Genomic DNA, 13,598 nt, shown 5'->3' on the forward strand with positions numbered 1-13,598 from the left:
CATAGGCGTTTGTACTTGATTTATTTAAAAAAAAAAAAAAAAAAAAACAAAAAAAAACAAACAAACAAAAACAAACAAACAAACAAACAAACAGGTCATCAAGGAAATTGATTTCTCTTTTTGGGGATTGAGTGCTGCAGTCACCATGCAGAGACGAAGACTGAATTCCAGTTCTCTGTACAGAAAGGAACCTGCAAGGTGCAGGGTCCCAGCTGAGCACTCAGGTGATGCTGGTGTCACAGCAGTTTCTGGTGACACGCTGTGGCTGATACATGATAGAGTTCAGCTTGTTAACAGGCTCGCTGTTGAAAAGAATCTGACATCAGCCAGTTAATCTTGACAGGGCTGACTCTTTCTCTCCACAGCATCCCACAGGAAAAACGTTTCATGGCAATGCCTGGAGGGTGGAAAGTGCCATGACGTGGCAGGTGGATGTCTTTAGAGAGAAATGGAATGAACATTCCATTTGGTAATGTCCGCAGGTACCACTGGGATGGGTTTGAATTTTCTTTCTTAATTCCTTTCTCCTAGGAACAAGATCATGGCGTGGGCAGGACGGGAACAGTGAACAGTGTCGGAAGTAATCAGTCCATTCCTAGTATGTCTATCAGTGCCAGTAGCCAAAGCAGTAGTGTTAACAGTCTTCCAGATGCCTCGGATGATAAGAGCGAGCTGGATATGATGGAGGGGGACCACACCGTGATGTCAAATAGCTCTGTCATTCATTTAAAGCCGGTAAGCTCTGGATTCTTAGTAGAGAACTTCGAAGGTGTAAAGTGGGAAAGAATTTGGTTGGCACAAAGTCAGCTGTTCGCCTTCCCAAGTCATTATCTGCAGTTTATATTATTGTGCCCCAAATACATATACGAATGTGCACTGGAGAATTGGGAAAGTGGCTGTGAAACCTTTTTGTTGTTGTTAATTCACTAACAATTATTTTACTAATGGAAAGGTTTCAAAGGCAGACTGCTTTTATCTGGAGGAGTTGGAATGGGAGGTTGTAAATAGGTTTGTTTGGTGGATACCCTTAACATGCATAGCACTGCCTTGTGGGATAGCAGGATATGTGAGTTCCCCTTTTTAGCTCCTCATTAGAGAATTCCTAAAGTCAGGACCTACAGTAGAAGCTGAAATCAGTTCTGCTAGCTTCCTAGCACTTGATTTGAGTATTTTGTTAATGAATAAAGTATAGGAAAAACAAATGCAGCAGAAATCACTTCTCCTGCTTTCCTTCTGCCAGATTAAGGGTGGGCTGGGGAGTGCCCTCTGAGCTAGGCTGCTCTTGGCATGGAGGGGTTGTCACTGGTTTGCTCAAAGCACTACCGTTTCCATGGCTAATGATAGGCGTGGCTAGAATGTCTTGTTCTTTGCCCAGATATGCTACAAAGACACAGGTATTTCCTCAGGGAGTTAATTAGTATATCATATCTAACTAGTAATCGCTCTGTGATGAATGACAAACTCAAAACAAGAATGTGGAATACACCATGACAAATTTTAAAATTTGCTTTGAGGTATTTCTGCAGTGGGTGTAATGAAAATCTTCCTCTGTCTTTCAGAGCTACAAAGATGTTGTTTTTGTCTTTCAGGCTTGATAAAATCTACTTCACAGCTTTTATGTTTTGTTGAAGTAAACTGTTTAACTCAGCTTTCAGTTTTCCAATTCTTTTTCTCATTTTCAGCTTTAATTAGTAATCTTCCTCTTAGTAATAAAAATTCACGATGAAAATTCTGAAAGCAAAGGTCTTAGATCAGAACTCCTTTTGCAGTATATACCTTCATTGGCAGGAGGATCTGTCAGGGCTGATGAATTTGAAACAACTTTTTTCTTCCTTTTAAATAAAAAGACCAAAATTAAAAATCTTTAGTAACACAGTTTCTCCTTAATTCTCTGACATTATTTGCTGATAAGGAGGAAGAGAACTACAGAGAGGAGTCGGATCCTCGGACAAGGGCATCAGAACCCCAGTCTCCTCCCCAAGTATCTCGCCACAAGTCTCATTATCGCAACCGGGAGCACTTTGCTACCATACGCACAGCGTCGCTGGTACGTGGAGGGTTGGTCTGGGGAGAGCTCTGCAGGAGAGGATGCTTTGAGCACAGCTCTGTGCAGCTTCCCAGAGCTTTCAGAGTATCACCAGAATACGAGCTGTCTTCCTTGACTGAGATACTGTCACCGAAATAATTTAGCGTCAGTTAATAAAAGCTTCAATGAGACACCTGGACGAATGTAATTTGTGTATATTAAATAGTCTCAAATCCAGTGTGCCCTGTAGAATATAGGAAGCCATTTGTAATAACAAGCTGGTTTTTAATTTCATATGCATATTATGAATATTTGTGTGTATGTGTGTGTATATATATCCACCCTCATTGTATTAGGCTAAAAGGCCATTATTTAGTACCAGCTTTATAACAATTGTACTGCTTTTCTGCTGGAGCCCATGTGAGCTTATCTCCTAGAGCAGAATTGAGTTTTTAATCTGCTCTGCTGCCATTAGGATATGTGCTTTTCTTTACAACAAAATCATATTTCTTAACTGAATTGTTTTCTTCTGTGGTTTGAAGACTGCTGAAAAGCAGATTAAGCAGCATTAACTTCCTCTGGCCCGATGTGGTTATCTTCCTAGGTGACAAGGCAAATGCAGGAACATGAGCAAGACTCTGAGCTCCGAGAGCAGATGTCTGGCTATAAACGTATGAGAAGACAGCACCAGAAGCAACTGATGGCATTAGAGAATAAACTGAAGGCAGAGATGGATGAGCACCGCCTCAGGTTGGACAAAGATCTTGAAACACAGCGTAACAATTTTGCTGCAGAAATGGAAAAACTAATTAAAAAGCACCAAGCAGCCATGGAAAAAGAGGTAGGAGGTTATGGTTTATCAGACCAACCCATGTTTGTTAATCACGTTGAGTTGTCCACTTCCCCTCACTGATGCAGAGATGACAGTGTGGACTCTGAGATGTCTTGTTTTTAGGAGCCAAGCAAATTGCTAATTAGAAAAAGGTTAATACATCACCTCCTTACACTAAGAGGTTATGTAACTAGAGGAAAGGTATGTCCTTCACGGCAGTGGGTTACACTGAATGTTAGAATCCTGACCTCAGAAAAAACCACTGTGAGGGTTTTCCTCTCTTGCCACGTCTATGCTGTCAATAATTGCCTGCCATTGAGTGTTGTGGAGGCAGATTAGCCTGCGGAGAAATGTGCCAGCTACACTTAAATGTTCACTGTCTAGTTGTGTATGGATATGGGGGGGGCTCTGCTTTTAAATAATTGATAATGAAGTGATGCTGCCTACAGCAAATATTATCGATTTTTGTTCATCTCTGATCTCTCAGTGGAAGGCTGAGGATATAGTTTATCATAAGGTTTCGACTTTGTTCAGCAAGATTAGCTGAACAATAGGGCTGAGGAAATGTGGCACTGGAGGAGGACTCTGCTGGGTGCTTTGATGGGATGGGGAATGAGGAGAGAGTGAGAACAAGCTCCTCTGACTTGGATTTGTTCAGAGGTGTGGTGAATATTGTGGTGACTACCATGAGTTCTGGGTCTTGAGGATGAAATCCTCATGAGCTGTAATCCATTGGGACTCAGACTGACTTGCTGCTGATTTGCTGTAGGCTAAAGTGATGGCCAATGAAGAAAAGAAGTTCCAACAGCATATTCAGGCCCAACAGAAAAAAGAATTGAACAGTTTCCTGGAGTCCCAGAAGAGAGAATATAAACTCCGCAAAGAGCAGCTGAAAGAGGTAACTCCAGTGAGGAATGTGTGGTACAGTGTGAGAGTGGTGAACATGCAAAATTAAAAGTGACACTGTGTACCACAGGTCTTCCACAGGATTGCAGTGAGTTCTGAATTTCATGGGCAGAGTCCTGGGTGTACTCTGTTTGTTTTGTATCTTTGACCTTTGAGTAAGAGAATTTATTTAGTTAGTCAGTTATTGGTACCTGTATGTTTTTCTTATGAAAGTACAAACCCTCTCCATTGTTTAATACTGCTTTTTAGCCAGAAACATGCAAATTTAGCAAACCTAAGGAATGAAAAAAGGTAGTTTATGAAAGGTCATAAAGATTTTTCTCATACATTGTTATTGCAGGTGGTGGTCATTCTCTTGCAGCAGTTAGTGAAGTTTCTTATCACTTAATGATATTCCTGTACAGGAGCAAGAAAACAGAGCAGTAAAGATGAACAGCATTTTTTGTAAGGAAAATACCTGTAAAGCACTATTAATTTTAATGGAGAAAGCTGTGTAATTAATTAATAATCGTTGCATTTTAGTGAAAATTGAGATCTCTGTGAAATGTAAAGAAACTGTAGAATCAAACTTCCTGATTCTTTTTTTGGAGTGACTGAAACCATAAACACTATAAATAATATTTTTGAAAGAACCATTTAATGCTCAACCATCAACTTGTGTGACACAACTTTGGAACTTGCTCCAGAGGGAAATATTCCCAAACATAGGCATTTCCCAGGAGAAAAAAAAGGCTAAAGAGCAGCAGAGCCAAGAAAGATCTAACAAAAAACTAGAGTAGCGTGGGCTCTTTATAATAACATAGAATCTTTTTCTAAGTGGGCAGTAGATCACAGAGCACCAAGAAACACTGATGAAATACAGAGGAGTTCTGTCTCATACTTCAGTTGAAATGTATCACAACAAGTCTTAATTGCTGCATGGGCATCTCTAGTATGCAATTCAAGCAAGCAGAGTCTTTTGCCAAAGGAACTTTAAGCTATGTTTTACAAATGTGGAAATTCTTAAGTTTTACCTGTGAACTTCTTTACATGGTTTTTGTGAGTTATGGCATCTCAGTGAGCAGCTCTGTCTTGATGAGTTACTGCAAAACAGGTATGTGCTCTGATCAAGCAAGTCACAAAAGAAATTTTCTGATCTGCTTCGTGTGGCTGGAGTTCTGTTTGAACCACAGGATGTCAATGCTTTCTTCTGACAGTCTTTTGGGAGCCTGTAAAAATGTTTGCTAGGCAGTATGGCAGTACCTCCAGGAGTTTTCAGTGGCAACACTTCATTTTGACATTTTCAGCTAATATGTAGGTCTGGAAACAGTGGACATAAACCAGTATTTTGGCCATTGGAAAAAAAAAAAAAAAAAAAAAAAGGGGCTGTAGTTGCACCTGCTCCACTGTGTTATGTCTCCTGGTATTTCCTTAGTATTCATTATGTGATGTAATGCATTTTGAAGAGGCTGAGGTGGCACCAACCTTGAGAAGAGAGGGTAGAACGTAGTTCAGTAGTTTATTAGCCTGGTCTGTCCAGTTCATGGCCAAGGAACTTAATGTAACTATTCCACAATTAATTACCTTGCGATTATCAGGAGCTGAATGAAAACCAGAGCACTCCAAAGAAGGAGAAGCAGGAGTGGCTCTCCAAGCAGAAGGAGAACATCCAGCATTTCCAGGCAGAAGAAGAGGCCAACCTACTGAGGCGTCAGAGGCAGTACTTGGAGCTGGAGTGTCGTCGCTTCAAGAGACGGATGCTCCTGGGCCGCCATAACCTGGAGCAGGACCTGGTTCGGGAGGTAAGGGAACAGGCAGAGATGAGACCTGTGTGGAGTGCATCTCACAGGAGCACCTGCAGTCCAACTCAAACAGAAGTGTTTGTTGCCACATCCAAAGTGTTCTGGTAGAACAATGGCTGGATGCTTTGCAGCGCCATCTGATAATCCCTGTGGCATCCAGTGTACAGGTTAATGCCCTGTTGCAGGAGAATTGTTAGGTCCAAAAAGTCATCAGACACAACAGTTAACAGAAAATGCTTACTTTGAATCCTGTTGGGCATCTAGAACAGGAAGAAGAAAAGTGAAATGAGGAAGGAAAAATTACCGGTGGCGTTGCTGTCTGCTGCTGATAAGACCAAGAAACTCTGTGGTCTGTCCTCAGATGCCTTGGAAAGAGAGAAATGTCCTTGTGAACAAAGTGAAATGTCACTTTGTCAACGGAAATCCAAGTAAGTACAAAGAACCTAATAATTCCCTCTGTCCTCCTGCTAGGAGCTAAACAAAAGGCAGACACAGAAAGACCTGGAGCACGCCATGCTGCTGCGTCAGCACGAGTCCATGCAGGAGCTGGAGTTCCGCCATCTCAGCACCATCCAGAAGATGCGCTGTGAGCTGATCCGGCTCCAGCACCAGACCGAGCTCACCAACCAGCTGGAATACAACAAGCGCCGGGAGCGGGAGCTGCGGCGCAAGCACGTCATGGAGGTCCGGCAGCAGCCCAAGAGCCTGAAGGTACTGAGTGGTGTAGGAGCTCCAAAGGTACCAAGGGATGTAGGAGCTCCATTGCGAGCTGGTGGTAGTGGAAGAGTGGTCCATGAAAAAGTGGTCTGTTACAGCCTGTTCACAGTGCAGGCAGGGCCAACATGGTTTGAAGCTCGTTAACTTGAAGAGTTCCATAATTGTGGTGATCAGGGTTTGCAGGGCAGGCCACAGTAGCACTAGTCCCGCCTTTTCTTTGAAGAGCTCTTCTCAGCAATGTCCCTTCCTTTCTTGGGTAGTTTAAAATGCATTTAATGTTCACAGTACACTTTTTTTCCCCCCTCCTACACCATTTTCTGATCGTTCTCTCCCCCATATACAAAAATAAAACTAGTATTTCTGTAATGAAGCAGTGTAATTTAAAAACAAAACCCAAAAGCTTTGTGTTGCTGTGTTAATCAAAGTGAACTGCACTCTCAGTCTTGGCTAGCTCACCTGGTTAGAGCTTTTATACTAAAGCTGACATGGTGGCAAGTGGGGAGCAGGGGAAGAGAGAGACATCAGCCAAGGGCAGTGTCCTCAGGAAGCTCCTGGCACTGACCTTTGCTGTGTGTTTCCTGGTTTCTCTTGCTGCCCTTGTAGCTGTGGTGGCTGACCAGAATTATGGGGCCTCAGTGATTAAAGCTTTTAGTGTTCTTATTTAAGCCTTAACTTCATCTGAAGAAGTCCAATGGTTTATTCTGAAGTGTCTGAGAAGGCAGTATGAGGCCTTTCACAAAGCTGCCTGGTACATTTCCTTTGAGGAGGCAGACTTCTTCTTTCCACCCAGTGTTCAGCTGTGCCAGTAACAAAATGAGTGTATGGCATACTGAACATGGAGTTTCTTTTTGTTCTGCATCTTTCCTCCTCACGATATTTTCCATCTGACTTAGTTTTCACCACCTGTGAGTTATCTTTTTACAGAGAAAATAACCAACTTGGAAAAAGAACTTCAGAAAAGAAAAAAATATACCTGATTTGTCAATATTAGAATAATATTAAATAATGAAAACCTGGCTTGTGAGAGAGAACAAGGGACCATCTGATCACTGTTGAGAATCTCCAAGGATATAGTGTATAAATAGCAGATGACTTCACAGGGAAGCTGTGCTGCACTCTGAGCTGAATAAAACTGAAGCAGCTGTATTAGGTTGATCCTTCTGAGATTAGCATGAATGAGTTCTGCCTCCCCAAGGTGATGTGGTGCAAACACGAGTGGGCAGCATGTCCGTCCTTCCCTGGCTGCTGTCAGGACAGCAGGATCTGTGGCACTTCTGTGCTGCAGGGGCTTGGCTGCCCTCTCACCTCTGCAGACTCTCCAACAACCCCTTCCCTTTTCCAAGAAGGACAGGGAGCGTTTTGCAGGGAGCATGGAAAGCTTGCACTTTGCTTTGCATGGCTGTTCTGTGATTAGTGAAGGATTTCAGGCTTGAGCTGTCAATCCTGCACCTTTGCCTACACGCAGTGCTAACAGCACAGCCCGTGGACAACCGTTGGGTTTGTAGCACAATCCCCTCTTTATCGAGGCTGTTCTCTAGCATTAACTCTTTCTCCTGCTTCTGACTAATGCAGGCAAGTATTCTTAATTGAATAGATAATTTGACCATTTGTTCAGTTTCTCTCCCCAGTAACGTTTTCCCTCAAGGGCACATTTCAGGCTTTCCCTTTGTTATTTAGTGAGGCCCTTTGTCCTGGAAGCAGGTTTTTAACGGTCAGTGTCTGTTCTATGACAGCACCAGAAGGACCCATAACTAGAATTCACCCTTCAGTGAAAACGGCTGTTATTATTTCGAGTGTGTTAATTGTAATGCAAATACCCTCTTGCTGGTATTTCACAATACTAGGTCAAAATGATCTTGTCAGAAGTCTGACTGGAAATCTTACCCCTCCCTTCTGTTTCCTGTTGTTAAAGCCTTTGGATTGGGAGCCTGTAAACAGTCTGGTGTCCAAGCAAGACTTCACAGAAAATGAGGACAAAATAGGTTGATAGTGTTTTTCTGTGACCAGGTCCCTGATGGGAATGTGTAACCTGCTGACACTTCCCTTAAAGGCAGTGAGAAACAGCGTTAAAGGTTTCCTGGAAGGAAATAACTTTCTGTGAAATTTAGAAAGGTTAAAAGTGATGCATTCCTCTTCATGATACATGTTTTGCTATGAATGAAACCCATCTTTGTCCTGCTCTCTGCATCAGGTTAGCAAAGTGTTATTATTGTTTTATGCAGACAGTGTGCTTGGGCTGGGTGTGTTGTTTGATCCCACTTTACCTTTTGAGGTGGCTGCAAGTGCTGTACTCATCACCTGCCCTGCTGAGCCCTGAGTCAGTGCCAGGAGCAGGCAGTGCCAGGAGCAGGCAGTTGATATGGCCATGCACAGAAATTTGCCTCACTGGTTTCAATCGCAGAGCTCTTCCAACTTACTCCAGCAGGAATCTGGTCCTGTGCTCTGTTTGTGCCTCTAGTGCTTCAGTATTTGGCATGGTGCCTAACAATGGGAAGGCCCTCATGTCTGATTTTAGTGGTTTGTGTCTATTTATTTATTTATTCTTATCATGGTGAACTTGACCATCTGTCAGTTAACCATCATCACTCATCACTTCTGGGTTTTGCTTTGTTAGAAGTACCCCTGCCAGCCATCCCATAGAAAGATACAGGGAACTCCAGAATACCTTCCTTTTCAGGATCTTGAAACACTTAGATGTTAACCCTCACAAGCTTCTCTGGAGGCAGGTAAAACAAAAAAAAAATAATTTCTTCAAGGTCATACACCAAAACCAAAAGCCAGTACCTTTTCCAGGATTGGTGTCTCCCAGCCCTGTGTGCAATTACAGCTATGTCTCTAAACAATACAGAAGTGCTAGCAAGGGCAAGGGGAGGAAAACTCGATCTCCAGTAAGCCTCCAGTGATACTGGGGAATTGTTCTGTTGCTAGACCAGCACATTGCTACTGTTTTGTGGTGTACATTGTAAAGCATCTAGGCTTTTTTGGGTTTCTCTGTGAAAACCGGGTTCATAATATCAAGGCTTAGAATATATCTTATATTCACCAAACCCTCATTGGAAAAAGTGTTGTTCTTTTTTCCTGTCCTTTCCCATGCACCAGATCTGCTTCTTTTCATAACATTAAGTGCTGTTCATATATATGTGCCATACAAACACAGTCGTGTAAGTATGGCTTTTGGTGCTAATAAGTATTAGTCCTGTCCCTCAAGAACTTTTCTTGAAAAGCAACACCCAGGACTGGATCCAGTCCAGTGACAAATGTGAGGCTCTTTGTGCAAAGACAGCTGTATTTAGGCTGGAGCTTTGTTATGAAAGTGTCTGTATTGTAATTGTTTCGCACAGTAGCAGTGTCAAAGCAGCTGCAGCAATAGTCATTGCCTCTTGTGTATTTTGCTTCCCTCCTTGCACTGTAGATGTTAATATACATTTGTGGATTCTTGAACTCATATCCTTAATGTAATCCTAAATATCCATTTGAATGGATATTTCGCTCATTTGAAACATGCTGGTTTTTTCTTTGTGTCCCCTCCATCTTTCCAGTCAAAAGAACTACAGATAAAGAAGCAGTTTCAGGATACATGCAAGATCCAAACCAGACAGTACAAAGCACTGAGAAACCATCTGCTGGAGACCACGCCAAAGAGTGAACATAAAGCTGTCCTCAAACGGCTCAAGGAGGAGCAGACCCGGAAGCTGGCTATCCTGGCTGAGCAGTATGATCACAGCATTAATGAAATGCTCTCTACACAAGCTGTGAGTCGCCTCCGAGGGACCCAGGGTTCCTCAGCCAAAGAGGGATGTTTGCATTTGAACCGCTCTGTATCCTGACAGCAGGCTTTCTGCTTCCTTGCTGCACACGCCATTCCCTGCACAGTCCTTCCTCTGTGTTTAGAAAGCAGAGTTCAAATGCAGAGGAAAGACCTACCACCCCCTCCAGGCAGGCTGAAGCTGAAGCTGCTGTTGTAGAGATGCAAAGTGATGCATCTGTGTGGCCAGAGGACTGCTTTTGCATGAAATGTGGCAGCATAAACATCCCTGTTAGAGCATCATTACATAGTTTGCAACTGGCTGTCTTAACTCATTTAGATTTTGATTTGTTGATGATACCAACCCAAGCATGTGCCACTGGTAGACGATGCTCATTGAGTCATGGAGGAGTCCACAGTTTTGACTGTAAATCCGAGGTCAAAATGTTGTGAAAGTTCTGTGATTCCTTCTTTAAGAGATTCCTTCTTTAAGGAGTGACCACATGAGCAATGCTTTGAATCCTTGCTACATTAAATGTGCACTTTTCTTTGCAATTCTTGCATATTGCGTCCTGCTCACATCACTTTGTACACAAATTTAACGCTGTAAGGCAGGGTAGCTGGCTTCATTTATGATGGGAAGGTTAAAAGTTCAGTATCATATTGCTTTTAGGTTTATTTCATTATATCCTTGTGCCCAAAGTCCTGCATTGGCAGGGCTATGGACTTAAGTCTCCTGGGTAGAGGTAATTGGTTAATCCAGTTGAACAGGGCAAAAGAGCTTCTCTTTGCCTCTAGTGAAAGGAGAGCTGAGGATGTTTGCACCTCCAGCAGTCTGGTCTCTGCAGTGTGGATCGTGGTTCCTGAGGCGCCACTGCTCATCAGCATCCCTTGCATCAGTGCTGTGGGCTCACTGTCACCAGTCTTTGTCACTATAGGTCCTCTGTTCAGTGAAGCGAAGTACAATAGAGACCAGTTGTATTGCTAAGAAAACAATGTCCCAACCCCTTCTCCCCCTCCCCGCGGTCCTCCCCTGGAGTGTCAGCAGTGGTTACCCCATGGTGAAACGTCTCTATTGTCTGTCTTTCCCAGCTGCGTTTGGATGAGGCACAGGAAGCAGAGTGCCAGGTTTTGAAGATGCAGCTGCAGCAAGAATTGGAGCTGCTGAACGCATATCAGAGTAAAATCAAGATGCAGGCAGAAGCCCAGCATGATCGGGAGCTGCGTGATCTTGAGCAGAGGGTGTCCCTCCGCCGGGCCCTCCTGGAGCAGAAGGTAAAGTGGGCATGTGAGCATCCTAAGCACACTCCATATTTCAAATCTTAAATTCCACTTATCAGTGAAAGAGAAACTGCTCTTACTTTGCTGTATATAGTAACACAGATCATTTGGGTGTTTGTCTCTCTGGGGTTGAAAGCTCAGTGACACATAGACTAAACTTTCTGCCAGCTCAGCCCTCCTGTGTGAGCAGCTTCTGGCTGGGATAGAGCTGCCTGAAGTGTGCCAGAGGGGGCTGTGCCTCTCTGGGCAGAAGGGAAAGAGAACTGTTCTCTCTGTCTCTGAGCTGGAGATTGGCTTCTCTGGCCCATCAGAGAGCAGACAGTAACAACCTGAATCTGGGGGCTGCAGTTTTCTTGTGAAATTACATGTCTTAACGAGCAAACTCAGGTAGCCAAAACCACAGGTATGTGCATCTGCTGCTCCCGAGATCTCAGCTTGTAGTTGGCTACATGTATTCAGGTGCTCCTTGTTGAAGTTTGCTTTTCTGTGCAGTGCCGGACGTGTGTAGAATTTGGAGTGGCCTACACAGACCAAGGGAAGGGAAATGCACCAAAAACTGGTGAAAGGAAGTACACTGTCAGCCTTCTTTCTGCAGTTGTTTTCCCTCTGGACTTGCCCTATAGGTGTCAGCCATTGCCATTCACACAACAGTTCCCAGTTTTGTTCATGGATGTGTAATAAATTAGGGTGGTTATTCTGTGGCTTCGAGGTTCTTTACACTGAAATTGTTCCAGGGGGTGATGGATGGATACTGGGATAGTTCACAGAGCACTGCTCCACCTCATGGCCAGACTAGGGAGCACTCCCAGGGAGGCAGCATGGCCCTGTTGGGCTTTGGTCTTCTGCAAGGAGGCAGTTGCTCTCAGAAAACAGAAGAATTTGTGAAAGCAGAGTTCCTGTGTGTCACTCGTGTGCAATAGCTGCCTTTAGACACCACTGCTGGTTATTTTGGTCCCCGCTCCCGTCACAGCCTGGCACAAGTCTGGATTTATCTGGAGGTGCATTGCCCTCTGGTGGCATGAGCTGCTCGGGGAGGAAGTGCCACAGTGAGCCAGTGCTCCCTGCTCTGTGGGAGCAGCATATGTTGCAGATAGTGTTAGAAGCTGCAGTGAGGCTAGTGACTCAAACCCACATCAACCAATAATGTTGTAGATGTCTTCCATTGTGTAGCAGGATTGAAGTCTCTGTTGATGGGAAAACCCCTGTGGAGGATTTGGGATCAGTAATGGGGATAGGAAGCTTAGCAATACTACTTCACAGAGATGAAAAACCGATAAAAATATCACCTAGCATAATTTTCTATATGTTTGTGTCTATAGTACAAACATATATTGCCTTAGAATCACAAAAAAATTGATGGTGCTTCAGCTTTCATAGGTTCCTGTAGCAGTATGTGCAGTCTTGGCACATGAAAATCACAAGTCATGCACCAGCAATGAGAACCTTGGTGGGGTTCCAGGCACTTGGCAGTGACTCAAGGGCAAACATGTGGGTCCAGAGGCAGACGCATCATTCTTTTGCAGGGTTTTTTTTTGGGAGGAAAGGTGATGTTTTGTTTTAGTAAGAACTAAGAGTTGCGAGTGTTCTGGTGTGGGTCCCTCAGCGATGTCACCTGGTGTTTGCTGGCATGTGCTAACTGAAGCTGGCAGCCAGAGAAAGGGCAGGTATGTGCTCAAGATGAATGTCTGCATTTATATGCACAAATAAATGTGTAGCCTGTGGCAAAGTCAGTCCCTGGTGTTCAATAATAAGCCAGATTCCAGAAGTTAGTGTGTGCATAGAAATCTGCTTCCTTTTCAGCAGGCTGCTCTTTATTTTTGGTGGTGCCCATCACCATAACTCAGCAGAGCATGCGTGTCATGTCCAGCCCTGGAGTGAGGAGGGAGTAGCCAAACCCCATTGATGTGAAATGTTGTTTGTATTGCACCAGCAATGAGCATGTCCCAGGAGTGTCTTTAAAAGAGTTCAGATTTAGTCATTTCCTTCCCACATGCCTCAGACACTTCATTTTCAGAGTGGTTTGAGTGATGTCACTTTGTTAAAGTGTCAGGCCTTTCAGTGAAGTTCAGTTGCACCAAGTCCTGTGTGTTACACTGTCACTGAGACTGAAAAGGGTGACATGCTAAAGATAGTGAAAAAGGAATATTCTACTTAGAAAGCAGGACAGGAAAAAAAACAAGCAGAGCCTTTTAAAGAGCTAACGTTGGAGAAGGCACCCTCTTCTTCTGCTGCCTTTGTGGCTTTCAGCAGGAACAGTGAGCAGGGCTGCTCAGTGCAGAGTCTGTCACTCACCTAGAGTAACAGGCAAGT

At 43.8% G+C, this 13,598-nt stretch overlaps 1 protein-coding gene across 1 annotated transcript in view; it reads left to right on the forward strand.

Moving 5' to 3' along the window:
• Positions 1–13,598, forward strand: part of TAOK1 (TAO kinase 1) — a 63,782-nt gene that overhangs the window by 45,903 nt on the left and 4,281 nt on the right. The window contains exons 12-19 of the mRNA XM_066333398.1: positions 532–735; positions 1,913–2,047; positions 2,631–2,867; positions 3,628–3,756; positions 5,342–5,545; positions 6,017–6,256; positions 9,802–10,014; positions 11,100–11,282. Coding sequence (XP_066189495.1) covers positions 532–735; positions 1,913–2,047; positions 2,631–2,867; positions 3,628–3,756; positions 5,342–5,545; positions 6,017–6,256; positions 9,802–10,014; positions 11,100–11,282 — 1,545 coding nt within the window. The remainder of the gene's footprint in view (positions 1–531; positions 736–1,912; positions 2,048–2,630; positions 2,868–3,627; positions 3,757–5,341; positions 5,546–6,016; positions 6,257–9,801; positions 10,015–11,099; positions 11,283–13,598) is intronic.

Source organism: Sylvia atricapilla, chromosome 20, assembly GCF_009819655.1.
Source record: "Sylvia atricapilla isolate bSylAtr1 chromosome 20, bSylAtr1.pri, whole genome shotgun sequence".
NCBI classification, from domain to species: Eukaryota; Metazoa; Chordata; class Aves; order Passeriformes; family Sylviidae; genus Sylvia; species Sylvia atricapilla.